General features: G+C 40.4%; 1 protein-coding gene across 1 annotated transcript; it reads right to left on the bottom strand.

Annotated features, from left to right (window-relative positions):
- On the bottom strand, positions 1 to 26,731 carry LOC106063728 (dual specificity protein phosphatase 10-like). Its single transcript, XM_013222176.2, has 4 exons — positions 25,041 to 26,731; positions 14,682 to 14,885; positions 13,192 to 13,377; positions 1 to 3,859 (listed from the first exon to the last, which is right to left on the bottom strand). The coding sequence occupies exons 1-4, from the start codon at positions 26,230 to 26,232 to the stop codon at positions 3,594 to 3,596; spliced, it is 1,848 nt and encodes a 615-aa protein (XP_013077630.2). The 5' UTR covers positions 26,233 to 26,731; the 3' UTR covers positions 1 to 3,593.
- Positions 26,732 to 27,583: the final 852 nt, after the last annotated feature.

Below are 27,583 nucleotides of genomic sequence, written 5' to 3'. Positions count from 1 at the left end.
ATTTTGTAAAAGATGGTCTGGTGAAAATGAGTTTGCCATGACTGGAGAAAATCAATAGGGTTATGAATATACTGACTAAATTACTGACTACTTGGATATGTACAGTTTTCAACTACAGACAGAGAGCCAAAAGATATTTATAAAAAAAACAAAATTGAATTTCTCTCCTACAAGAGCATGTTACATCCTTAAGATAGAGGGATTAAAACTCCCAATAATAACTCCAGAAAACAAGACACCAAACAAAAGACACTCTAGGAGGAGGAGGAACAATAAGAAGAGGGAGGAACAATAAGAGGAGGGCAGAATACCATTTATCCCAAAATAAAAATCCCCACACACACACAAATGGATTGGGGAAAATATGAACAGAGAAAAAAAAAGAGAAAAAAATTAAAGATTCATGATCAGTCTAATTAAGGAAAATATCATGATCAGTCCAATTAACAAAACATTACAAAATGTATCAAAACATATTTTGCCCTATACAGATAAATGACAGAGTGAAGGGAAGGGGAACAGTGGAGTAACAACATGATAGTATTGCAAGAATCAATCTGTATGTACACAGTTCATAGAGCACAAATATTGCACAATTTTCATATTATACATATTTTCTTTTTTTTTTTAGTTCTAGAGAAATCACCTTAAGGAAAATTGCAAAGGAAAATGTATTTTTTGAAATTGAGGTATGAATGTATACACTTTGGTGGAGAACCTTATTAGAAAACATATTTTGGCCTTACAACTGCATTAATACAATTATCACTTGGCATTGGTGCCCAATTTGTTTTTCAAATCTTCAAACTAAATTTGGTTCTCAAAATTTAAATCTCTGCCTGTTTGAGATGATCAGAATTACTTTTAAAACAATAAGAAATGTATGCATAAGAAACAAAAAAAAAAAAAAAAGATTCTATGGTAGCTATTATGATTATGACTGAAGAAATGATTAACTCAAGTTTCTGGAAACAGAGGTAGTACAAGATTTGCTTCAATTGAAAACAAGTTGAAGGGAAAATTTTTGGGAAGAAAAAATTTGAAACGCCCTTTAGAAAACACAAAAGGCACTTCACAAGAATAAAAGAAAAAAAGAATATCATCCAGTCCAATATTATGATGTACACATCAAACACACAAGCTCATAGTCACACACATGCACACTCAATTTTGAATTTGACAATGGTAGTGGCAAGGCATGTTTTGATCTCGACACTCATAAATTAACATAAATTAACAAAACACTTTCACATAAAAAAAGATTGTTTAACTACACCTTCAACATCAAGGAATATATGTTTATATATATAAATAAATATAAGTTTTATATATCTTCACACAACATTGACAGTAATATTCATAGGATATTTTATATATGAAATGATTCAATTAAACAAACAAAAATGAACAAACAAAAATTGTAGGAATGTTTCAATAATGTTTCTGTTGGTTCTTTCTCTACGTTCATAAAAGAAATAAATAAGAACAATATTTAAACATTTATTTTCTAAAGATTACTTTCTAAAATTATAAATACTCATCAACAGATTGTGAATCTCAAGGTTTAATTTCCAAATTACAATTTAGAATAATTATTTAATATTTAAAAAGGTTTTGAGACATTTACATTTTAAAAATTTTATTGATTTATAACCCAAAAAAAATCAAGTTTACAATTTTTCATATAGATTTTTTTTTTCATTGCAAAGTAAAAATGATTAAAGTAATAAAACATGTATTCCAACTAGCAGCCTCGATGAATATTTCTACATATTATACTATTAACAAACCTCCATACAAAATAGAGCATACCAAGTGGTCAAGCTACCAGTCAAACAGGTTGACCAGTGACCACTGAATGACCACACAATAAATTATGATGATATCCACAGTGGTAAAAAAAAAAAGTATTAAAAAATGACTAACTAATGGCCCAGCATGGTCTGAGCCTGCAGATGACCAGCTAGTTCGTGTCGGCTGTGTGCACACTTTGATATGAAATGAGAACCCCTGAGAAGCAAGTGTGCACCGCTGTCCAGTGATCCTCAATCACTTGCGGCCAGTCACAAAAAAAAAGTTCACAATCACGTTAAGTCCAAAAAAAAAAAAAAAGTGTCCATAACCAAAGAATTCTATCTTGGTCAATATATACAGGTCAGTGGAGCTCTATTTTTGTCTTCTTTAATAGCTCATCTCATGTTTTGTGTAGTCAGGTCTTTAAACATCACAGACAGCATAGTGTGTACATACAGTCTATCTGGATCAATAGACTGAAAGTGTAATGGCAGATGGAGAAACAGGTCTTCCACATTTCATGCCATCTCTTTTGTTTTCATTCAGATTTTCATAATGTACAAAATAAAAGAAAAGAAACATAGAAACATTTGTTTCCAAATAGAAATAAACATTTTGGGGAATGGAAAAGGGAGGGAAAGGGAGTTTAGGAACCAAAGGAGCTGGGGCTTAAAATGTAGAAAGGGACCAAAGGGGCTTACAATGTAAAAAGGGACCAAAGGGGCTTACAATTTAGAAAGGAATTAAAGGGGCTTACAGTGTAGAAAGGGGCTTAAAATGTAGAAAGTTAAGTGCTGCCTATTCACAACACATTCTTAAAGGCTGTCACTCAAAGCTTGAGTGACAATGAAAGATTAAAAGTGTATAGAAACTGTAGCTCAATTGACACAAACACCTACAGTTTTGTTTAGAATTTTTTAAAAAATCCATTCTTTGGGTTGAAATACCCAGACCTATATGAACTGATAATATTTACAGGATAAATATTTATGCTTCTTCAAATTAGCATATTTGTATTTTGCAAAACATGAGTAAAAGTTTAATAGATTTTGTTATTATTTTGAGAATATCTGTATTGAGTTGCTTTTTGTATGATGACTTTGCAAGAAAACTTTAATAATCTTCCAATTGTATTTTTCTGATGTAGACATAGAGTCATGGAAAGTTACTGAAGGAAGATGTGACTAGCAATGCCCATCTTTCCTTCACAAAACTTGTTCAAACTGTTTTCTTGAATCTTTTTTTTTCTTTAGATACATTGTTTTAAAAGCATGTTCATAAAAGTGGTCTGGACCCCCCAGTGATAGCTTTATAGTTGTATAAAGAAATAAAGACAGTAGTCAATAAAGAGCATTAACAAGTTTTGAGCATAAAGAAATAAATAATTTATGACATCAGTCAATCTTCAGCAATCACTACAAATGGTATTTGTCCTTTTCCTCTAGAAACACAGTTCTGAGTCGATGACACCATCTCTGGGATCATTATCAGTAGCTTACTTTTTTTTCTTTGAAGTCCGTGGCATTTTTGACTAGTAACATTTGATCGAAGAGAAATGTGAGTTAACTTTTGGAGTTTGAGGCTTTATAGTCTTCAAAGTTTTATTTCGTGCTCAGAAATATTAGAATGTTTACAGCACTCAAATTCCTAGAGTACTACAGCGCCTTTGATTTGAAATGTCGGCACACAAATGTGCATTGTATGGAGTCAATGAAGTATCCTGATGTAATTATGTCAAAAGTTATTAGCCGATTATTAAGTCAGAAAACATGGGCGTATCTTGGTATGGTGTCGAGCTTTCACACGCTGCTCTCAATTCCTTGAAGTCTTGGCTGGAGTATCCTGGGCGACACGCCATCATTCAGGTCCTGTTCAAACTCTAAAAGTTGGCCCATGAAGTTGAAATTCGGGGAAATGATGGGCCGCTTGCCCTTGACGAACTTGTAGGCGTCGGCCATGGCCATGCGTGTGTGCTTCAGGAGATAGGCGATGGTGATGGTGGCGGAGCGGGAGACGCCCGCGTGGCAGTGTATGAGCACCCTGGCGTTGTTCTGTCTGGCGTCATCTGAAAGTGAAACAAAATGAGGACATGATTACTAAACGCTGGTAGTGAATAACACAACACTGTCGTACAGATGACATATCATACAGATGACATCATACAGATGACATATCATACAGATGACATCATACAGATGACATATCATACGGATGACACAACACTGACACATCAATGGCAACACACTAAATGGACACAGCCAGAACCCAAACATATCTTAAGTATAATCTTTTTTTAAAAATGTGTAAACTATGAAATACGATTGTGAATAATTCGCTATCCCCTGTTACAGTATTTGGGTCTAATTGAGTTGTTTGTGAAATGTGCATTTTCTGACTTTCTGGTTTCAAAGTCACAAGTCCAAATTAAAGCATCTTTAAGAACGTTTGGCAATTTTGGAAGAATCGTCTGCTCCCCCCCCCCCATGTATCTGGCTATTACATACACACGCACGCACACACACACACATAAACATGCTTTAGTCTCAATGTAAACTAAAACTTAAACTTCTTTAATGAAAAGCATCACAATACTATCTCAACGGGTCATGTGACCTGTCTGGTAAGTGGCATTACGTCACCGTGTCAAACCGTGTCTGGTTGACTACTGTCTCTGTCTTATCCTAAACTAGCGGCCAGTATCTGACGCCGAAGTCTTCAATAACGTGAGGCAGATTTAGTTGAAAAACAGACTTAACAAAAAAAAAAAAAAAAAATTCCAAAAACACAGCTAGCTTCCCAGAACCCATCTGTCAGTAGTGGCACCCCCGGTGTGGCCGCCAGATTTAGTCCACACAGCTCACATGGTCAGAGCGTAAGCTTCTGCCACCCCACTCTCCCCCCCCACACTCTCCAAGCCCCGGCCATCTAATGACTCCCAGATGACCACCGGCAGAAGGAGTGGGCTGGCGAGAGGAATAAGTCTGTGGGGCTCAGCAGGACACATAAGAAGTCCTCACTTAGAACTGTCCTCTCTGTGTCCTGCTGAGATGGTCAACAGGAAAGTCTTTGGACTTGGGAGGAGAGGGGGGGGGGTTGTTACGTCTTTCTTCAGTAGTTCTCAAAAGTTTACTTGCGGCTCAACCATTTGAAAATGAAATAATAGACAGGTAGCCAAGACAGGAGCACTAGTTAGCACCACTACTCACTGGGACCACCACTAGTAGGACAATATCCAGCTACGACCACCACTAGTAGGACAATATCCAGCTGGGACCACCACTAGTAGGACAATATCCAGCTGGGACCACCACTAGTAGGACAATATCCAGCTAGGACCACCACTAGTAGGACAATATCCAGCTAGGACCACCAGCTTTTGTCAGTAATAACACTAGTCAGGACCACTACATGACAACTAGTAATAACACCAAATCCAAGATAGAAATGAATATTGCTTTTAAAAAAAAAAGGGGGGGGGTGTATTTTCAAATGTGTAACAAAGATGTCATTTTTTTTAAAAAAAGAAGGTAAACACAAGAAAGTAGGACCTGCACAGAAAATGCATATTTTTAATTTTTCCATGACTACAGCCACTCACACACACACACAAAGCCAGAATACATATATACAAAAACATTACCGTACTAGAACTAGAGTAAACGCCCCTGGAATTGAGCATTCTATTTGTTATCCTATCACTTGCGTGGAACGTTATTGCTAACTCAATTGCATATCTAGATCTAGATTCAACATTACACAACCCCAGATTTAAAGAAAGGCTCGGATTGACCGTGGGCCAAACGTGACCTCTGGTCCCAATGAGTCACCCATGATTACAGGTATCAAGTGACACAAGGGCTCACTACATGCGGTAGATCAGATTTTTATTGAGGGCCAACGTACGTCAGCATGCTTGACGTGTTTGCGCCGGATCGGTCGTTTGGCAGTTTCGCACATCAAATGACCTGGTCGGACACGTTGTGGCGTTTACGATTACATTTAGAGTAGGGTTGCCTGTTTGGCGTTTATCGATTTCTTTTATACTTTATTGGTTTGAACGTCATGGTCTGTTTTTTTGTTGTTTTTACAGAAAAGATGAAATATTAAAAGCGGTGATTTGTTTTATGACTTTAAAAAAGATCGAGAACCTGTCAAAAACACACACACTCTCAACAGACATGCTCAAACGCACACACACTCGCAATATACAAACACTCACACACACATTCACAGACATTTAAACACACAAATTACTAAAGTAAAGTAAAAAAAAAAAAGTAAAGTTCCCCTTTCAGACCTTGTGGTCTATAGTGCAGATGATGTAAAGGTCATCTGTTTCTTTGGCCTACGGTTAAAGACGAATGCGTAACAAAGAGGGTGTCATGTGGCCAGCACAACGACCAGACGCCTTTACTTTTCCCCAACAAATGTCAGGTACCTTTTAGAGCTGGGTAGACTCAGAGGCGCTCGAATATCCCGAAATCGAAAATCCCAGTCTTCACCAGGATTTGAACCCCGGACCCCGGTTCGGAAGCCAAGCGCTTTACCGATCAGCCACCGCGCCTCCACTAAAGTAAAGTACAAAAGTATTATTACTTTGGGCGTAACGTAGTGGAAAGCTGAGCCTAGAAACAGACCGCATAAGTATAGGCTAAATTAAATACATGGTGTCGAAATGCCCATGTTTTACATATGTGCACCAATGTGTATGCTAGTTAGGAAGAAAAAATAAAATAAAAAAAAAAAAACATCCTAAAATGTGAAATTTTTTAAAAGTTAAAAATAAATGTATATCTCGAAGCAGTTTTCTACAGGTGGGAAGATATAATATTATTTCTATAACTCGCAATCTTAATGGGGCAGTCTTGTGTGTGGGGCAGTCTTGTGTGTGGGGCAGTCTTGTGTGTGGGGCAATCTCAGCTTCTTTTAAACGTTACAATTGGAGAGAGGGGAAAAAAAAGTTGGATAAATGGAATAAAAAAGAGTAGGCTTAAAAGAAATGAAACGAAACGAAAGAAAATGGAACCCAGAAGCGATGACGTCATGGAGTGACTGATCAAGGAGTTTTAATCTACCACTTCAAACACAACGGCTAATGCTGTGATCAAAAGTTAAACACACTCAGAATGACGAACTAAACACCCAACCCTACGCGCGTGTTGAGTAGTCAGCAAGCTCACAGAGTAAGTAGTAACTTACAACCCCCCCCTCTTTAAACCTTCGACCCCCACATACAAGTTCCCATTAAATACGTGGGATAAAAATGTGTGTTGTTGTTTTGTTGTTGTTGTTCATAAGTACTAAAACAACAACAACACTTAAATGGCCCGCCCTTTAAAGGAGCACAGCTCTAAACAAATTAACTTTTATAAATTCGAAATTAGATCATATCAGTATCATAAAAAATAAAGAAACAAATTCAGTTTTAAAACTATGATTCTGACTATTCCCTGCTTCCTTAGAACTGCAGAAGCACCAGCCACATCAACATTTGCTGCTTTTTTTTTTCAAACTTTTTTTTCCTAGAACTGTCTTTTGTATACGTGTGTGTGTGGGGGGGGGGGGGAGGGGGGTTCTTTCTAAATCGATGGGGAAAGTCATGGAGACGCCAAACAGAAAATGTATTTTAAATACTTCAATTCAAAGCAATCAGAGGCCATTACAAAGGAAACAGAGAACTCCCTGACACGCTAATATTGTTTTACAAAGGAAAGAGAGAACTCCCTCACAAAATAATATTGTTTTTTAAGACCTAATTAGGCCAAAGCCTTTTCATAACTCACTACCTGTTCCATTTGTATTTTTATTAGTTCCAAATTTTTTCGACTGAGTTCAAAGTTCATCGCGCATGCATGATTAGTAAGACTAGATAAACGATTAAACCATGCTCTACACAGGCTAGCACTACGACGCACAGTCTAAAGATATCGTAAACAAGATTGAGAGGTTTACATGTAGGCCTTAACCCCTTCTGGAACATTTGATCAACGTAACTGCGAACTAGCTCCTCCTCCCCCCCCCCCCCAATCCCTTTTATATATCTATAATTAGAGATATATTTATATGCACAGATAGATAGATAGATAGATAGATAGATAGATAGATAGATAGATAGATAGATAGATAGATAGATAGATAGATAGATAATTAATGAGTTTTGTCAAAGACAATGCCCGCCTCCCCCTCCCCCATTGGTCACTTCATTACACGCGCCATAGCAACAGATGAGGAAAGGGAAAACAAAAACTATAAATACATACATGAATATTTGAGCGGGAAAATCTGAGTGCACGTGTACTAGTTAGTATCACCTTGTAGCAGCAGACGTGGAATGTTTCGTTACCATTTACAGCGAGAGGAGAGTAAAAATATCTTTTGACTGTGATAGTAAGACTTGATTTAATCAATAGAGTAGACTGCGTGTGCTGCCTCTCTCCCCCTGTTCTTTATCTACGTTAAAGCTATCTACTTCAGGCAGCGGTGACGTCATGCCTCGTAACACCAAGCGATACCTGTCCAATAGATTCAGGTGGGGGGGGAGGGCGGGGAAGCGTGAGGTTGTTGTATGGTGACTCACGCTTGGTGCTTCTTTCAAGCTCACCTGTATGCCTTGTGTCTATACAACTTCTTTCTTACACCATCCCCCCACACACACCAACAACATTTCTAGTGTATTGTAGCTCTACCAGTGTACTGCAACTCTACCAATGTACTGCAACTCTACCAGTATATTGCAACTCTACCAGTGTATTGTAACTCTACCAGTATATTGCAACTCTACCAGTGTATTGCAACTCTACCAGTGTATTGTAACTCTACCAGTGTATTGCAACTCTACCAGTGTATTGTAACTTTACCAGTGTATTGCAACTCTACCAGTGTATTGCAACTCTACCAGTGTATTGTAACTCTACCAGTGTATTGTAACTCTACCAGTGTATTGCAACTCTACCAGTGTATTGTAACTCTACCAGTGTATTGTAACTCTACCAGTGTATTGCAACTCTACCAGTGTATTGCAACTCTACCAGTGTATTGTAACTCTACCAGTGTATTGTAACTCTACCAGTGTATTGTAACTCTACCAGTGTATTGCAACTCTACCAGTGTATTGTAACTCTACCAGTGTATTGTAACTCTACCAGTATATTGCAACTCTACCAGTGTATTGCAACTCTACCAGTGTATTGCAACTCTACCAGTGTATTGCAACTCTACCAGTGTATTGTAACTCTACCAGTGTATTGCAAAACAATTCAACCAGTATATAGAGAGAAACTCTAGTATACCTATGTTTAGCATGAGACTCTAAATTCTGAAAGTATAAAAAAATACTTCTTAGTATGTGACCCCCCAAAAACAACAACAACTGTGTACTGATGACGATGCTACGTTTTATTGCCCTACTCTCGTACCCAAGAACGAACACAAGGAAATATATACTCTCAAACCAAATGACAGAAATTCATATTTCACTTCCTATAATGACTAACAAGGATCTCAGGAGAGATTGGTGTGAGTGTTTTGGGCGGGGGGGGGGGGAGAGACTTAAGCTTAGGGTGGGGAGAAAGAGGGTGGCAATGAGAAGCCAATAAGAGAGAAAAAAACAGGGGGGGGGCATCTGGGCTTCATCCCAACGACCGCAACGGATCGCGCATAGGATGTAGAATAAAATGACCGAGGACTGAGCTGATCAAATTAGGGCGCCCGCTCCCAGCACCCGAGACGTCAAAGTAAGGAAAATAACTTAAGTAGGTGAGTACCATTGAGGCCGAGTGGGAGAGGCGTGTGTGTGAGTGAGGGACTCAGCATGTCAAATGAGCCCATTTCACTCAATGCGTTGCTAAAGAAAGATAGGGTCTCTCATGCCGTTGCCTTCAAAGTTAAAGAATTTCAACATAGATTTGTGTTTTTTACATGTAACGTTGTCATGAGGGGATTATTTGAAATCATATAATGGGACAGAACATGAGTGACTGTGTGTGAATGAGAGAGAGAGAGAGAGAGAGAGAGAGTGTGTGTGTGTGACAGAGAGTGAGAGGGAAAAAGGAATGAGTGTCAGTGTGTGTGTGTGACAGTGTGTGTGTATGACAGTGTCTGTGTGTGTGTGACAGAGAGGACGCGAGGAAATGACCGTAAGAAGATAAGAAAAAGATTTGGCTTTGAGAAAATGATTTACAGGGAAATGGATGTGTGTGTGTGTGTATGGGATAGAGAGAGAGAGAAGGAGAGAGAGAAAGAGAAGGAGAGAGAGAGAGAGAAAGAAGGGGAGAAGAGTAGGCCTATGTGAAATGCCAGAATATGGAAATGGAGAACAAGAAGTAAAAAAAAAAAGAGTGGACAGCAAGGGGAGAGAAGCGAACCAGTTAATTAGAATTATTTACACAAGAAGTGTAAAGGCGCAGAAAAGAAAAGACGGCGGGGGATCTCCGGTTAAAAGGAAGACATGGTTAGAGGGCAGCTTTTCTAGCCTCTGGCGCCCTCTACCTCTCCACACGCTAGAGGGAAACAAATGAAACGTAAATAGCGCAGTTCAACGTCTCTGCAACCCCCACCCCCCACCTCCCTTACACACACACTTTTCCTCCTTTTTTTTGTGAAAGCAGTCACACACACACACACACGCACCAATCATGCAAAGTCTACACTACAAACTAGAGTTTCGTTTTGTTTGTAGTTTAGTTGAAAATAAGTGACCTTTGACTTTACTTGGGGGGGGGGGGTGGGGGGATGAGATTTTTCTGGTGTGACTCACGGGGCGTTATTGACGGACAGAGAAGGCAGGGGTCACGATGGTAGATGGTTTAGACGACGAAACAAGTGCCACACCGCTAGAGAGCAACCACATGCTGCGAGGCCCACGGCGGTGGTGGGGGGGGGGCGGTAAGACAGAACTAAGCTAGCATCCAAGTAGGTCAATCCTGAAAAGTAGGTCATGCTAACGTGGACGTCATTAGTAGGTCACATCATTATTACAACAACTGGTTGCATTTGACAGTAAATTTAAAGCATAAAATTGAGATCCAAAGTTCAAAGTTCGAAGCAGACCAGTCCAGAGGACTTGGTCATGTTGACATAGACAACATTTAGTACACAAATAATGTTGACAGAACCAACTGTTGTCATACTTAAAATAGACCGAGTTGACCTAGACAACACATTTACTTGCACTGAAAACTTCAGGATGCAATTAAATGAAAATCTGGGGCAGTATCCCTCTTGTCTTCGGTCCTATTCAGGAATATATCGGATGGGTTCGATCAAAAACAAAATCAATAATTTCCTCCGTCTCTACCCCCCCCCCTCCCCTTTTTGTTTCCCAGTCTCTTCCCCTCCAAACTGTCTGCTTCGACTGCCATCTGGTGTCTGAGCTAGCCCTGTAGAATATTACATCACAGGGTCTTGTGTCAGAAGTCATCTTGAAATATCAGAGCCACTATGAATGGGTTAGTGCACTCAGTTGGTCATCAAAAAAATTCTATACCACAGTATTCATTTAATGAGATTGCATTTATGGCTCGCTAGCCACATGACATAATGCACTCCTAGTTTAAATCTTGAGTCTCGAAGACATCTATGGCTCGCTAGCCACATGGCATAATGCACTCCTAGTTTAAATCTTGAGTCTCAAAGACATCTATGGCTCGCTAGCCACATGACATAATGCACTCCTAGTTTAAATCTTGAGTCTCAAAGACATCTATGGCTCGCTAGCCACATGACATAATGCACTCCTAGTTTAAATCTTGAGTCTCAAAGACATCTATGGCTCGCTAGCCACATGACATAATGCACTCCTAGTTTAAATCTTTTGAGTCTCGAAGACAAAACTTAGTAGAAGTAGAAGTATCTTAAATTGTTCGTATTTTTTGAGAAAGCTGATATCCACTCTGTCTGTCTGGTAAAGTAAGAACACATTTTCTCCCATTCTCGGATCAAGTTGAAATTTTGCACAGTCGATGACAAGACACGAATCAATCAAAAAATTAACCAATTAGTTAATTGATTAGTACTAATTAATTAATTCAGTTTTATAAGACAGAAAGGGAGCTTTACAGATTTACATTACATTTACAGATAAATGGCAGTAATAAGCGGTTCTTTACCTTAGGAAAACTTTGTTTTAAAAAAAAGTCATCTTTTTTCGTTCGCGTGTTTACTTTTAGCTGCATATCAATGTAGACTTATAAAGCAGAATGAATGAGTACATGTGGCAAGGGAGGGATAAAGTGGACAGGTCCTCGTCGCTAATCTGAAACTCCGAGCCATTTAGTCAATGTCATCAGCTTTTTATTTGACCATGCATAATAGCATTCCCGTCCCTAAGCCCCCCCCCCCTCTCTCGCCAACCTAAATGAGTCATGTTTTAATTAGAGCTCTCATTATACGAATCTCTCCCCCCCCCCTTTTGCAGCAGCAGATTATCTTATCGGATATTTATAGAAGTCCTCCAAGCCACACTCTCTCTTAACACTTCGCAGACGTTTGGTGCTTATAAAGTTTTCACGAAATTTCTTTTTTCTTTATTACGTTACGGGACCTTTTCTAATAAATAGAGAGAAAAGGGGAGAGGACAACTCCTGCTGGGTGAATTATGGGCCCTTGATCCCAAGATGATATTTTACGACTGCAATTATCTGCGTGGTAAAGATATGGCGCTGAGCTGTACAGAGATAGTATGTAGCAATCGATCTGTATTATGACACAGTTATTTCAGTTGCTTGCTGGGTAGTGCCACCTGGTATGATTCAACCGTGACTTAGTGACGCTTTAGTGACAGCGAACTCGTTCGAGAGAATTGGCCGTGTGACTTTGAAACACAGTCAAGTCAAATGTCCAGCAGTGCGAGGGTGGTGCGAAATTACTATTTTGTACCGCAATCAATAATTGTTCATGGCCAAGGACAATGATTATAAAGGGCCAAATACAATGATTGCTATAAGCCAATGACAATGATTTTTAAGGCCAAGAAATATTGTTGTTGAATGTCAAGGACAATGATTGTTGAAGGTCAATGACATTGATTGTTGAATGTCAAGAACAATGATTATTGAAGTTCAATTTTATTAGCAGTGAAGGTCAAGGACAATGATTTGCCAAGTCCAATCATGGTTCAAGGCCAAGGACATACTTATAGAGCCTAAACTCAGACCGAAATGGCATTACATTTAGGATAAAAAAAATATAGTAAAGAGAAAAAATAATAATGCTCATATATGGTAATGTAAAATGATGTCGCCAAAGTTACACATAGTATTGTGTAGATATTGTAGAATCATGATTAAACTTAGCTCTATATAAACCTAATATCGTTAAATGACAACAGCCATTAGTAGATTGAAATCAACGAATTGTATTGTCTACACATTCAAATGTCATGACAATGTCTGCACTCACCGATATACTCGATGGCCTCCTCGAAGTATTGCTTGAGGTTCTGCTGAGCGCTGTCCGAGGCTGGAATTCTCTTGTACTTGATCCCCTGCTCGTCATAGTACTGCGGGACGTGGGACGTCACGTTCAGGACGTAGCCGATGTTCAGACTCCGGAGCCTGCTCAGGTCTTTGGCGTCACGCTCGTTCCCTGAAACAGCAGAAGGGGGCACAGGGTCAGCTTAAAACGTGGAACCGAAAGACATTGGGGGTCAGCAAACTAGAGATAGCAAACTAGAGATAGCAAACTAGAGATAGCAAACGGCATAGACACTAGGACTGCACACGAGTGGTTTGATGGACATTATGTTCCAGCACAGATATAGCATGCAGTGGTAAACTTTAATATTATTGGGCAGAATGCCCTATGATAGGTGAAGCTTGTAATATTAATGTACATTTTATATATTAAAAGTAAAATCACAGAACCACTGCACCCAAAAGACAGGGTAAAGTGTTGGATATTAGAGTATGTGATTATTCAAATATCCATCTTCTTCACTTGAGACATTTTCATAAAACCTATGCAAGATTTCTCAAGAGCAAAGTAATTTTCTATAGCTCAGTGATATTTATGTCCCTTACTTATATTAAGAAGTGTGCAAATGGAAGAAAATCGGGGAATAGCAGATCTAATTATACACCGAGCTATGCATATAATGAACAACGTGACGGTGTATTAGTATTATTATTATTATTAAGAAGTCATTGTGCTATGCATACCAAGGATGGATTTTCCCCTCTGGACTTTATGTCTAATAAGAGATGGCTAGGTTGCATTGATGTAGAATGTTGTAATTGATTGTATGAGTATTTGATACGCATTTGTTATGCGTTAATATTTGCTATGTATAGCTTTTTATACAATATCAGTTATTGAAATTATGCATTATTTAAATTATAATATGTTGCAATATATAGCACTAGAAATATCAAACTTAAGTATTTAAAGTTCATAGATCGCCTGGTCTGAAAGGGGAACTTTACTTTCTAAAAGTTAATAGATGAAACCAACAGAATAGATAAGACAAGCTCAGGAGACGATGTGAACTTAAATAGGCAATGGTTTTGTTTGTGTCATTTATGACAAAATAGGTAGGTCGAAGATGGGTAAGCAACGCATCACTAATACTGCAGTCTTCCTTAACCTAGGGAATCGAAGATGCTGCTTTATCCATGGCATATCAATGTAAGAGACAAATGATAGGATGTAATGGATGACCATACAAACACTTGCTACAAACTAACTAGACAAACACTTGCTACAAACTAACTAGACAAACACTTGCTACAAACTAACTAGACAAACACTTGCTACAAACTAACTAGAATTAAAAAAAAAACAACGTCGCTGCCAACGGATTTATTGATGTATCGATCACTTCTTTACACAAGAGGTGAGGCCAAGAACCCAGACGGACTGACAGGCAGACAGACAACGGAAAGGCTGCTTACCTAAATACAGGAATGGTAGGACTTGCGACGCAACTGCTGCTTCGATTTCCGGTTCGTGGACTCCGTTGGTCGGGCTATACAACAAAGGTTTGAACTCCACAGTCTGCTGCAGGCTGCACCGGCACAGAGAGACATGGTCCATCGGCATCTGCAGGCTGCAGCGACAGAGGGCCGCGTGGTCCATGCTAAAACTTTTAAAACCTCCTGAGAAAACAAAAAGTTAAGAAAAAAAGGTTTATTTCATGTTTAAATCTCAAAATTTTGCCCACTTCCGGTCTGAAAGAGGAGGAGCAAACATAAAGTAAAATGATTATAAAATGTCATTGTTTACCTTCTTATTGCCCTAGGTATTATATATTTTATCAGATTATGTCCCTTGTATTATGTTATCTTCTTACTGTCCTTTTTGTGCAAAGCAAATTTTTTTTTTTCTGAATTAATTATATTGATTTATTAAGTGAGTGAAGATAGGCGTGGCAAGTGAAGTAGAGCTAGTTGATTAATTTAAATGCTAAAATGTTCATAAAAAGATGAATCATTGGTCTACATATAAGTGTGTTCATCAATGATACAAATAAACTTACAAATAAAAATATTTTATTGAAAATTATGCACATATATAATTCATTCTTATTCACAAAATCTGCAGCCTGTGTTTTTTTTTTACTAGGCTTAATACTATTGAGGGAATGTAAACTGTTTATGACGTATAATAATAATAAACACTAAAAGAAATTAAAATGTATGCATTGCCTCCTTTACCAAAAATATATCATGCATTATGACGTGTTTTTTTTTATTTATATAGAACTTTTGTAATACTTGAAAGTCTGTCAAATACATTTGCATAGACTATAGACGTCTTGGTGAAGCTAACTTGGTCACCGCTACAAAATTGCAGACGTGGCATTGGTTGATCATCAAAGACACATGTAAGCCCCATAATGCGTCATCTAGCATAGCAGCAGACGATTACATCGTCAAACAAAGAAGTTGCTCGCACGAAGAAAGTATACATGCCTCTACCCCCCACCCCACTTTCCTTTTTGCCTTTTCCCCTCGACGAACGGCTCACAAAGTGCAGATGACCTTCACCTTCACATGCCACAAGTGTTGCTCACACACGCAAAAAAATAAAAATAAAATAAAACGTTCCCTGCCCTCAATATGCTGACACACACACACAGGCACTATCACAGAGTCGTATGAGAATACTGACTTCCCATATGACTTTATGAAGGTCTTTGCATGACTTTATTAAGGTCTTTCCTTGGCACCTTTTTTTTTAGGAAGACTTTCTGAGCGTATAAAAGTCTTTACATAGTGATTTGAATATTTTCTATTGCATTGAGTTTAACAAATAAGATCTTTCGAATGCAGGTCCTAAGAATGTCTCATTAATGTTTGGCAGTCCCTAACAAGCTTTTAGGATAGTCGCCACAAGAAAATATGGGGGGCGGGGGGACCGCCCTGTCTCTTGATGCGGGCAGCTTCTGACAGAGACGAGTGGAGAGCCACGGTTGCTCGCACCGCTAAAACACTCATATGACGCAAGTCAATGATCAAATGAATGAATGTAAAGTGACCATTAGGTTATAACTTATAATAATAATAAACACTAAAAGAAATTAAAATGTATGCATTGCCTCCTTTACCAAGAATTTATCATGCATTATGACGTGTTTTTTTTTTATAGAATTTTTGTAGTACTTGTAATGAATAACCACACACAGACTTTTTTCTGTGAGATACTAATCAATTAGATAAAACATAAAACAATTTCCATTTTATTTTAAACTTTCCAAATGTTATAAATAAATTATACGTTTTTTCCCACCTTCCTCTTTCCAATAAAGATTTCCATGAGTCGTATTGATCTAGAAATTATATTCAGTGACAACATTGGACTTCCGTATTTCGTATCAAGCGGATACGGCTAAAAGGGAATCCCCATTTATAAATATATTGTTACGAATGAACAGTGACAGGTAGAGGTCACTATGTGTGACCCCGGCGAGATGACACAGCACCGAGTGTTATCTGGAATCTATGCATGTAAACAAAGACAGGATGGGACGTGCCTCACGTGTTGTTCCAGAGGACGAACAGATTTACGAAGGGGGGCATTGTGACAAATGAACAGTGACAGTTAGAGGTCACTACGTGTGACCTCGGCGAGATGACACTGCAGCAGGTATCCTCTGGAATCGACATGTATAAACAACAACAGGATGTGATGTTTCCTCCCATGTTGTTCCAGAGGGTACTAGCAGTGTTTTTGCAACAATAGACAAGCGATTAGGGACTCTTTATAAACCAGAGATGTTCATGTGAAAAGAGTCAGTACAGTCGTCGATACTGTTCTCTACTGTGCGAGACAGTAGAAGAGAGTGGACTTGAGCCGTTACAGTCGATACAGTCGATGTAAGACGTATACGCTACATGTTACAGTGACGAATTGTTATAGTTATAATTCAATAAAGTTATTTAAAGCTGAAAGTTGAGTCGTCAAGTTCTTTGCAGTGTTTCTTTTATTTGTGTGCCTAGTACATTTAGCCAGAAGATTCAGAAATACGTAACAATTGGTGTCAGAAGTGGGATGTTTTCTGGCTGAAATGTCTTCGAGGAAACTACTTAACCAGCTGTTGGTCAAAGAATTAAGGCAAGAACTTCGTGAGAGAGGTCTGCAGCTCAATGGTAACAAAGAAACACTAACAGAACGCCTAAGACAGGCCCTTATTGAGGAAGATCAAGATCCAGATGAATACATATTTGAATTAAACCCAGATATGACAGAGATCCTGAGTAACATGCAGGGCCAGATGGACTTAATGAAGGAGAGCCTCAAGAAAATAAACGCCATGAATGAAAAAGTAAATGAACAGATGAGCTCTATGAACGAGAAGATTGACCAGAGAGTCAACACTGTGGAAAAAGAAATGGAAGAGATAAGGACTCATGTCCAAGAACAACTGAGTAAGGAACGGGGTACTAGAACAAAAACATTAGTGCCCGAAATCTCTGGGAAGATAAAGCCGCCTGTGTTTGATGGATCCATCTCATGGACTGTTTACAAAAGACAGTTTGAGGCAGCGGCCAAGGTTAATAACTGGAACACTGAAGAAGAGAAAGCGACTGCTCTGGTGTTAGCTTTAAGAGGGAAGGCAGCAGAACTGCTTCAGTCAATAACAAATCAACAAGATTACGCTGCCATTGTTAAGGCTATGGAGCTCCGTTACGGAGACGAACATTTACAAGAAGTTTATAGAGTTCAGTTGAAAACCCGACAACAACGCTCCGGTGAAACCTTGCAAGAGCTAGAGGCGGACATAGAACGTCTTGCTCATTTGGCATATCCAACAGCAGCACAAGACTTTCTGGACGTCATTATCACTGATGCATTCATTGATGCTATTCGAGATCCAGAACTGAAGAAGGCAATAAGAATCAGTGGTAAGCGCAAATCCAGCGAAGCTCTGGTCTACGCCCTCTCCTATGAAGCCGCCAAAGACGCCTCTAAGAATATCCATCATGGGCGTATGCTGGAAGTCCAAGAAGAAGATCTTACACAACTTCTCAGAAGGGTAACTGAAGTGCTAGAAGAACGCAGACCAAATAAGAAGCAAGAAGGACAGAATAGAACCAGTGTACGTTGTTGGAATTGTGGAGAACCTGGCCATCTTCAAAGGAACTGCACGAGAAGATTTCCCCGACAAACAGAGTATCAGCACAGACCGGAGACAGATGCAAGGTCAGGTGCTCATGTCTACCAGGGAAACTAACTTTCGCCGGTTTTATGGGGCAAAAATCGGCGATCAAGAACATGACAGCCCCTGCAACTATAATTCCAGTCGCTGTGTTAGGGAAGAATAAAAGTCTGTACATCAATGGTAGAATTGGATCTCAAAATTACCGTTTTCTTCTAGATACTGGTGCCTCACGTTCAGTCATTCGTCCAGACATTGTCAGAAAGAACGAAATCAAGAGAGTGAACTCTTACTCCTTGAAGACGGCCAGTGGAGAGATGATGCCTATACATGGACTGACAAATATAAACTTTGAGCTCGGGCATCAGTCATTTATACATGAATTTCTGATCGCTAACATTACGGATGACTGTATTATTGGGCTCGATTTTATGCAGAAATGTGAATTCTCTCTGAACATCGGAGGTGGTACTTTGAAATGTGGTGATGTTGAGATTCCCTTGCTCGGGGATGAAGATGAAGAGAATGGTCAAATAAGAAGAATCCTTTTAACAGAAGATACAAGTTTGCCAGCTCAGTCTGAAGCAATTATCTGGGGAAAGTTAGAGCATAGTCAAACTGCAACGATGACGGCGATAGTGGAAGGCATTGAAAATGACAACAGCGGAATGGCAGTAGGAAAAACATTGGTCCTTGTCGGAAAAGATCAAAAGGTGCCCGTCAGAATCATGAACCTCGGCCTACAGGAGAGACATCTAGAGAAAGACAGCCCCATCGCAATATGTAATACTCTTGACCTGATAAGAAACTGTAATAATGATATCACGATCGTTAATTCCACCAAACCTTTCAATCCACAAATTACCAAGCTCCTGACAGAAATGAAAGTGAATTTATCAGATGAGCAGTTCAGCAAAGCGGAACAGTTGATCATTGAGTTTGAAGATATTCTGCCATCTGATGAAACAGACTGCGGACGGACAAACATGGTACAACATCGAATAGACACTGGAAACACCAGACCGATTCGACAGCCACCACGTCGCTTGCCGCTAGCAAAGCAACAAGAAGCTATGGACATGATAGAGGGCATGACGCAGCAAGGAATCATTGAGCCCTCAAATAGTCCTTGGTGTTCGCCTATTGTCTTAGTAAAGAAGAAGGATGGATCTATGCGATTTTGTGTAGATTACAGAGCTCTGAATGAAGTCACACATAAAGATAGTTATCCACTTCCTAGAATCGACGATACTTTGGACACGCTTGCAGGGTCCCAGGTATTTTCTACTCTCGACCTAAAGAGTGGGTATTGGCAAGTTGAAATGCATCCCAATGATAGAGAGAAAACCGCCTTCTCTGCTGGCAATGGCCTCTGGCAATTTACTGTGATGCCATTCGGTCTCTGCAACGCACCAGCCACCTTTGAACGATTGATGGAGAGGGTTTTACGAGGACTTCATTGGACTACATGCCTTGTTTACCTTGATGACATTATTGTCATTGGCAAAACGTTTGAAGAGCACCTTGCAAATCTGAAGGAAGTATTTCAACGGATAAGAAGTGCGGGAATGAGACTCAGCCCAAAGAAGTGTTCCTTATTCAGGAAAAATGTTAAGTACCTTGGTCACATTGTGTCAAATGACGGAGTCAGCACTGACCCTGACAAAGTTGAGGCAGTGAAACGATGGCCTACGCCAAGTAATATCCATGAGCTGAGAAGTTTCTTGGGACTCTGTACATACTACCGACGTTTCGTGCCAAATTTCTCAAACATCTGTAAGGTCCTTCATCAACTGACAGAGCAAAAGAGGCCATTTATTTGGACATCTGAATGTCAAGAAGCTTTCGAGAGGCTGAAAAACACACTATCCTCATCACCAGTATTGGCCTACCCCATTCCAGGGAAGACATTCATACTCGACACAGATGCAAGCAACACTGGAATAGGCGCAGTCTTGTCCCAAAAGGTGGATGAAACTGAACGAGTCATCGCATACTTCAGTCGAAGCCTATCGAGAGCTGAAAGGAACTACTGTGTGACGAGACGTGAATTGCTGGCTGCTGTGGATGCAATAAAACTTTTCCACAAGTACCTATACGGGCAGAAATTTATCTTAAGGTCAGATCACGCAGCTCTGCAATGGTTGCTTTCGTTTAAGAGCCCTGAAGGTCAGGTGGCAAGGTGGATCGAACATCTTCAAACCTATGAATTTGAAACTAAGCACCGAAAAGGGCAAATTCACCAAAATGCTGATGCACTGTCTCGACGACCCTGCAAAGCAGAATGTAAGCACTGCAAGAGGGCTGAAGAAAAGGAGGTAGCTGTCAATTGTCTTCGGCTCGGAGTAGATGTTTCCGGACCCTGGTGTGATAAAAGTATTCGAGAGGACCAAATGCAAGATGAAGATCTGGCTCCCATTCTTCTATGGAAAGAAGATGGACAACGGCCAGATTGGAAAGACATCTCTGAGAAGGGGGTAGCCACCAAGGCGTACTGGGCTCAGTGGGACTCGCTGACGTTAGTCAATGGTGTCATCAAAAGAGTTTGGGAATCTGCTGATGGAACATCCAATCGCCTTCAGCTGATGTTACCGAAGGTGAGAGTTGCTGAAGTACTGAAAGAGATGCATAATGGCGCTAGCGGATCTCATCTTGGTGTCAATAAGACTCTGGAAAAGGTTCGTCAGCGGTTCTACTGGTTCAGATATAGAGAGGATGTAGAGGAATGGTGTCGAAGGTGCGACATATGTGCGGCAGCAAAAGGCCCTCGACGCAAAACTAGGGGTCTTTTGCAACAGTATAATGTTGGTGTTCCATTCGAGAGGATCGCAATAGATGTAGTAGGCCCATTTCCTGAAACCAAGAAAGGAAACAAATACATCTTGGTAGTCATGGACTATTTCAGCAAATGGCCAGAAGCTTATGCCATACCAAATCAAGAAGCTATCACAGTGGCCGAAACACTCGTGGATAACTGGATCAGTCGCTTTGGTGTACCTAATGAGTTGCACTCTGACCAGGGCAGGAACTTCGAGTCCAAAGTTTTCCAGGAGATGTGCAAGACACTTGGCATCGAAAAGACTCACACGACAGCTCTCCATCCGCAATCTGATGGGATGGTGGAGCGATTCAACAGAACCCTAGAACAACATCTGTCTAAGGTTACTGATGACCGACAAGAGGACTGGGACAGCCATATCCCCATGTTCCTCATGTCATACAGAGGATCCGTTCATAGCACCACAGGATATACCCCAGCAAGGATGTTATTTGGTCGTGAGCTTCGTCTACCATGTGACCTGTTATTTGGGATTCCGAGAGATACGCCAGTGTCTTCAACTGAATATGTCACCAATCTCCGAAGACGATTGGAGAATGCTCATGTATTGGCCCGCAGAAACATCAAGACCAACAGTGACCTGATGAAAACGAGGTATGACAAACGGGCCAATACGTCGGGGTTCCATGAGAATGATCTAGTGTGGCTCTATAACCCACAGAGACGAAAAGGCAGATCCCCGAAACTCCAAAGAGACTGGGAAGGTCCATACCGTGTCGTAAAAAGAATAAACGACGTGGTCTACCGGATACAGAAAAGTCCACGGTCCAAGCTGAAGGTTGTCCACGTTGACCGACTCCATCAGTACCGTGGTGAAATAGAATCTGTTCGGGACGAACAGATCTAAGAAGGGGGCAGTGTTACGAATGAACAGTGACAGGTAGAGGTCACTATGTGTGACCCCGGCGAGATGACACAGCACCGAGTGTTATCTGGAATCTATGCATGTAAACAAAGACAGGATGGGACGTGCCTCACGTGTTGTTCCAGAGGACGAACAGATTTACGAAGGGGGGCATTGTGACAAATGAACAGTGACAGTTAGAGGTCACTACGTGTGACCTCGGCGAGATGACACTGCAGCAGGTATCCTCTGGAATCGACATGTATAAACAACAACAGGATGTGATGTTTCCTCCCATGTTGTTCCAGAGGGTACTAGCAGTGTTTTTGCAACAATAGACAAGCGATTAGGGACTCTTTATAAACCAGAGATGTTCATGTGAAAAGAGTCAGTACAGTCGTCGATACTGTTCTCTACTGTGCGAGACAGTAGAAGAGAGTGGACTTGAGCCGTTACAGTCGATACAGTCGATGTAAGACGTATACGCTACATGTTACAGTGACGAATTGTTATAGTTATAATTCAATAAAGTTATTTAAAGCTGAAAGTTGAGTCGTCAAGTTCTTTGCAGTGTTTCTTTTATTTGTGTGCCTAGTACATTTAGCCAGAAGATTCAGAAATACGTAACAATATATATACAATGTCGACAAATAATAAAATAGGTAAAGCCTAAACACTGTGGAAATGGCACGCATTTGTTAGATAGTTCTTGTTCTATACAAAGTGATCAAAAACTTGAGTTGCAGAATTGTGACGTAGTATCTATGTCAGTTATTTAATACGTCTGCTGTACACGAGGGTTGAAGTAGATCTGTGCCACGTACATGTGTGTGTGCTTAGTGGTTTGTTGACAGGCCGGGTGAGTCATGGCCATAATTGGGTCAATGTCCGGTTACAACAAGGCACGTAACTCAGCAAGGAAATAATAACATGATTTCGCTTCTCTCCCTTCTCCCTTGAGGTCTCAGGAGTAAAAAAAAAATGCATTAAAAAATGGAATAGTTTATACTGTATTTTTTTTTCTTTATTTTGGCTGTTGTTGTAAATTGCGTTTTAAGCATTTTAAATTAAGAAGATATTTTTATTTTTCTACGTAACTAGACTGTAGATCTAAATACTTTTTTTTTTAAATGCATCTTCTTTACCGAGCAAAGAGGGCATAAATCTAGACATATTGTAATCAAGGCTGGACTTCACGTCAAAAGCCCTACAAAGATACTACATTATGATATTTCAAGTTTTTGTAACTGACGGGCTAGATGAAAGAGTAACAATCAGATTGGCTAGAACTAAGACTGTATTAACAGAGGTCCACATTTTCGAGACAATAAAAGATGATTACATAAATAAGATTCAGTTTAAGCTTTAGAAAATAGGGGAAGGGCATGTGCTAGGAAGATTACAATGACAAACAAGGAACTTATAAGAAACGTCTTGTAAATGGATGGTTCACTTCATGATTATAGTTAGAATTACATCTGAACTTTCCTACCAGGACAGTATGTTGTGTGCCTCATAATGAATCAGTTTCAAGCAATAAGTGTAGGCCATTACTATTTAGATATGATCTTTCACATAACGAGTCTATGTCACAAAGAGTACAACACACAGCATTATAATAATGAGTCTAGTCAATCTAGGCCATTCTGAGTAGGCATTATAAAGTGTCTCTACCATAAATAGTATGCGTCACTTACAATGGGAAGGTCATAATTTCATAAAGAGTTTGTGTGTGTCACATATAATGAATCTATGTCACGCGAAAGCTTTAAGAAAAATTCAATCTTTAAGAATATAGACTACACAATACTGACTAATTTTTTTGTATAGTATAATATCCTGAAATCGCTACACTAAATACATTATAGCTGCAGGGGCGTAGCTAGGAATTTACCATCATATGGGACCCGGGGGCTTGACCTCTTTGGGGGCCCTGCATTTTGCGTAATATTTAATATTTAATGTAAAAAAAACACTTATTTGGTGTCCCCCATTCAAGTGGGGGCCCCACGGGGGTGGGGGGTAAATTCTCCCCCCCCCTGGTTCCCCCACCGTAGCTACGCCACTGTGTAGCTGTAAGCAGAGAGTTTGTTATTTCATTACACTGTTTAAGTTTTTTTTAAAGTTACATTTTTGTACAATTATGATACGTTGAATTAGTTGAGTTAGCTTAAGAGTAGATCAAGTATGTGTGTATTAGATATACAAGACATCTTGACAACCAAACCATTTAACAACTAGATTGAGTTTTCTTGGTTTAATAATTGGCAATTATTTCGTTGGTTAACTTTTCCACTGGTTTCAATATAGCTGAAACTCAAGTAGACCTAATACTATTGCTCATTTTTGATTGGGTGTAAAAACACAGTCGAACATATTTTACAAGTTGTTGAATTAGTCAGTTGGAGGGGCATGGGGTCATCTGGGATCAAATCAAAGCACTTGACTAATGGTTTTAAACTTATTGACTGGCAAAGAAAGCGTTCACCGCTGACTCAGCTACATAATGTGAGTCTAGTGACTCACTGACTCTCTATGTCTCATCGTGAAACGTTTGACTGCTTCAGTCATCACAATGAATATAAAGAGTTGTTGGGGGGGGGGGGGGGCTGGTTTGGTAGACTTAGTACATAGTCAAATAACAGCATGATCTAAGCCTGGTGACATTTTGTTCCCTCTCCTGAAATGTTGTTTGTCCGTTTGAAAATAGTTTGACTGTAAAACATTTTACAATTTCTTTCCCTGGTAATATGATTGTTTAATGTGATTCATTCCTTATGCTAATAAGTAGGTGCTTCAATAAGACTAAATGAGCACTAAAGTAGAAAAACACATACTACCATTTTAATATGTATAAATTTTCACAGGGTTAAAGACTTATGGGGAAGAGGGAACCTTTTCTGCTTTTGCTAAAGAGTCACGCTGAAGATACAGATGGTTTAGAGTTTAGAGACACAACATGAACTTACCATCCAAAACTCGAACGCTGTTTCCTTCTCTCAACAAGGATGTCAGGACCATGTAGAGGGCGCTCTCCTGAGACCTGGACACCTCGGCCAGGTCCTGCACGCTGGTGTGGTCGTCGTAGACGACAATGTCCATAGCGCTGCCGCAGGACTTCCTCTTAGTGGACGGCGAGGAGGACGTGATGGCGGAACTGTCTCTGACTCCAAGGAGGTCCAGCACGGAGCTCTTTCCTGTCTCTATCCGGCGGCGGTAGAGGGGGTCGGTGCAGCACAGGTTGACCGCCCCTTGCACATGGTTGCGGAGGTATGAGGGCGCCGCGCGAACGTCAATGATGAGAATGGGCTTGCTTTTGTTCACAGCCAGTGCGAGCTCGTCCGGGCTCATGGGTTTCAGTTTGGCTTTGGGCGAGGACGAGCCGATGGGTGCCGGAGGGCAGGAGGAGATGGCGCCACACACGATGCCGCAGCCGCAGTTGTTAACCACTGGGCTGGACAGTGGCGAGATCCGACTGCTGGCGATAAAAGCCGTTGTAGGCGAGGTAGCGGGGTTGTTTGGCTGGTTGCCGTTGACAACGGCAGGGGTGTTGCACTGGGCAGAGCTGCAGGAGTATGCGAAGGAGGAGCTGCAAGACGTGAAGGTTGTCTGGTGATGGAAATGAGTTATCTCTGATGGGCGAATGCTGGATGGCGACGGGCTCCCACAGGATCTGCTGTGCCCGTTTGTCACCCGAGGATTCTTCGGGCTCCCGGGTAAGGAGCTTGCAAGGGTGGAAATGGGCAGCGGGCAAAAGTCCAGCTTGGACTTCTTTGATGACATGTGAGCGTCTTCAGAGGCAGACACCACCAGCCTTGAAGGCCTGATGCCTGCGGGGCCTAGGCGCCCGCTCAGGTTGGCGGCGTTGAAGGCGACTCCCCCGGCGTGGTGGCACTGAGAGATGTTGAGGTTCAGCTTCAGGTGCCTCCTAGAGTTCCAGGAGCTGCTCAGCTTGCTGCCGCTGTGGTGGATCGGGGTTGGGGACAATACGGAAACGTCTCCAGATTCTGGCATTTGGCAGTTGATGGCGTTCGCCAGCTTTGTATTGATATTGCCTGGACGGACAGCGGCCACGACCTGATGGGCTGTTTTGATTTTCGGACGACGATGGTGCGCGGCTGGGCTGACACAACGTGGCGAGTGGTCAGTAAGAATAACCATTACCGGTTATGCTATCCTATGGTCAGCATGGACGTTGGTTGTTGTTATGACAACGTGAACACACAACGGGAAACAACATGCATTGATGAACAAGACCTCCATGACATTATTGCTGTGGAGTAATACTGACCTCAGGTCAATGAATAAATGATCACTTAATAAAATCCTGTTTATTAAATAAATCAACTGTTGCGATCTGTCCTTCTAGTATTCCGCTCAACACAATAAATTCAAATATCCAAAACAAGGAATTTAAAAAACAAATATTATTCCAGACTATTTCAGAATAGCTGTCAGTCTGTCAACAGTCAGCTGTAGAATGACGATCTCAATCTAGTTAGTCCTCATCTATCGAGCACTACATCGAGAGTTCAAAATCTCCCATACATTTTGTCTCAGTGGAAGCAACTAGTCTGACGTACAACACACTACACATATACTGTGAAACAGCGATCATTTGCCTTGATGACTAAACCTCGGCTGCTTCTAAAAACACCTGTTCGCGTCTTTTTTTTTTTTTAGTGTGTGTGTGTGTGTGTGTTTCGACACGGTGGCTTCGCGTCGCCTCGCGTGCAGGGAACACTGAGCGGGCCGTGTTTTTTTACTCCCCGAACCAATCAGAAACCGAGACGGCTTGGTGTATTTCCAGCCAATCGCGAGTTGCCGAAACCGCGTGTGAATGAACCAAAAAGATAAGCCCCCCCCCTAACTTTTCGCACTGCGACTAAGACTTTAAAAAAAAAGAACATGGGTGAATCAATGAAAGGGCAATGAGTCATAGCCTCGTGTCAGTGACTGGGGTTCCCTGTGACTGCGCGCGCCACCTAGCGAGGAAACCCCAGGAAACTTCCAAGTTTCACTGGCGAGTCACACAGTTGGGACTGACGAATCAGCGCGAGGAAACAAAGAACGAAATGATAAAGACGCGCGATACAAAGAAAGAACATTCCTTTATGTTCGGCGTCTGTTAGAATTACCTAAATCTGGAGATCTTCATCCAATTTCATATCAATATATTTTTTTTTTCAGAATGTTAAAATATCTAGGTCAATGCATTTCTCAGTGTGTTTATAAGAGGATATGATTTATGTTTTATGTGTTTATAAGGGGTTAGGGGTTTTATGTGTTTATAATAAGGGGATATGATTTATGTTTTACGTGTTTATAAGGGGATATGTTTTATGTGTTTATAAGGGGATATGATTTATGTTTTATGTGTTTATAAGGGGATATGATTTATGTTTTATGTGTTTATAAGGGGATATGATTTATGTTTTATGTGTTTATAAGGGGATATGATTTATGTTTTATGTGTTTATAAGGGGATATGATTTATGTTTTATGTGTTCAT

The sequence above is a fragment of the Biomphalaria glabrata genome, chromosome 3 (assembly GCF_947242115.1).
Source record: "Biomphalaria glabrata chromosome 3, xgBioGlab47.1, whole genome shotgun sequence".
Classification (NCBI taxonomy): Eukaryota; Metazoa; Mollusca; class Gastropoda; family Planorbidae; genus Biomphalaria; species Biomphalaria glabrata.
Note: the sequence above shows the minus strand (reverse complement) of the source record. Positions and strands in the feature narration are given on the sequence as shown.

Excerpts from the sequence above, each read along its gene's own strand:
- LOC106063728 (XM_013222176.2), bottom strand. The coding sequence starts at position 26,232 with ATGGTTATTCTTACTGACCACTCGCCACGTTGTGTCAGCCCAGCCGCG. Across the intron at positions 14,886-25,040 it reads CAGCGTTCGAGTTTTGGATG|GAGGTTTTAAAAGTTTTAGC; the intron begins GTAAGTTCATGT and ends TTGTTTTCTCAG. Across the intron at positions 13,378-14,681 it reads CCTACCATTCCTGTATTTAG|GGAACGAGCGTGACGCCAAA; the intron begins GTAAGCAGCCTT and ends CTGCTGTTTCAG.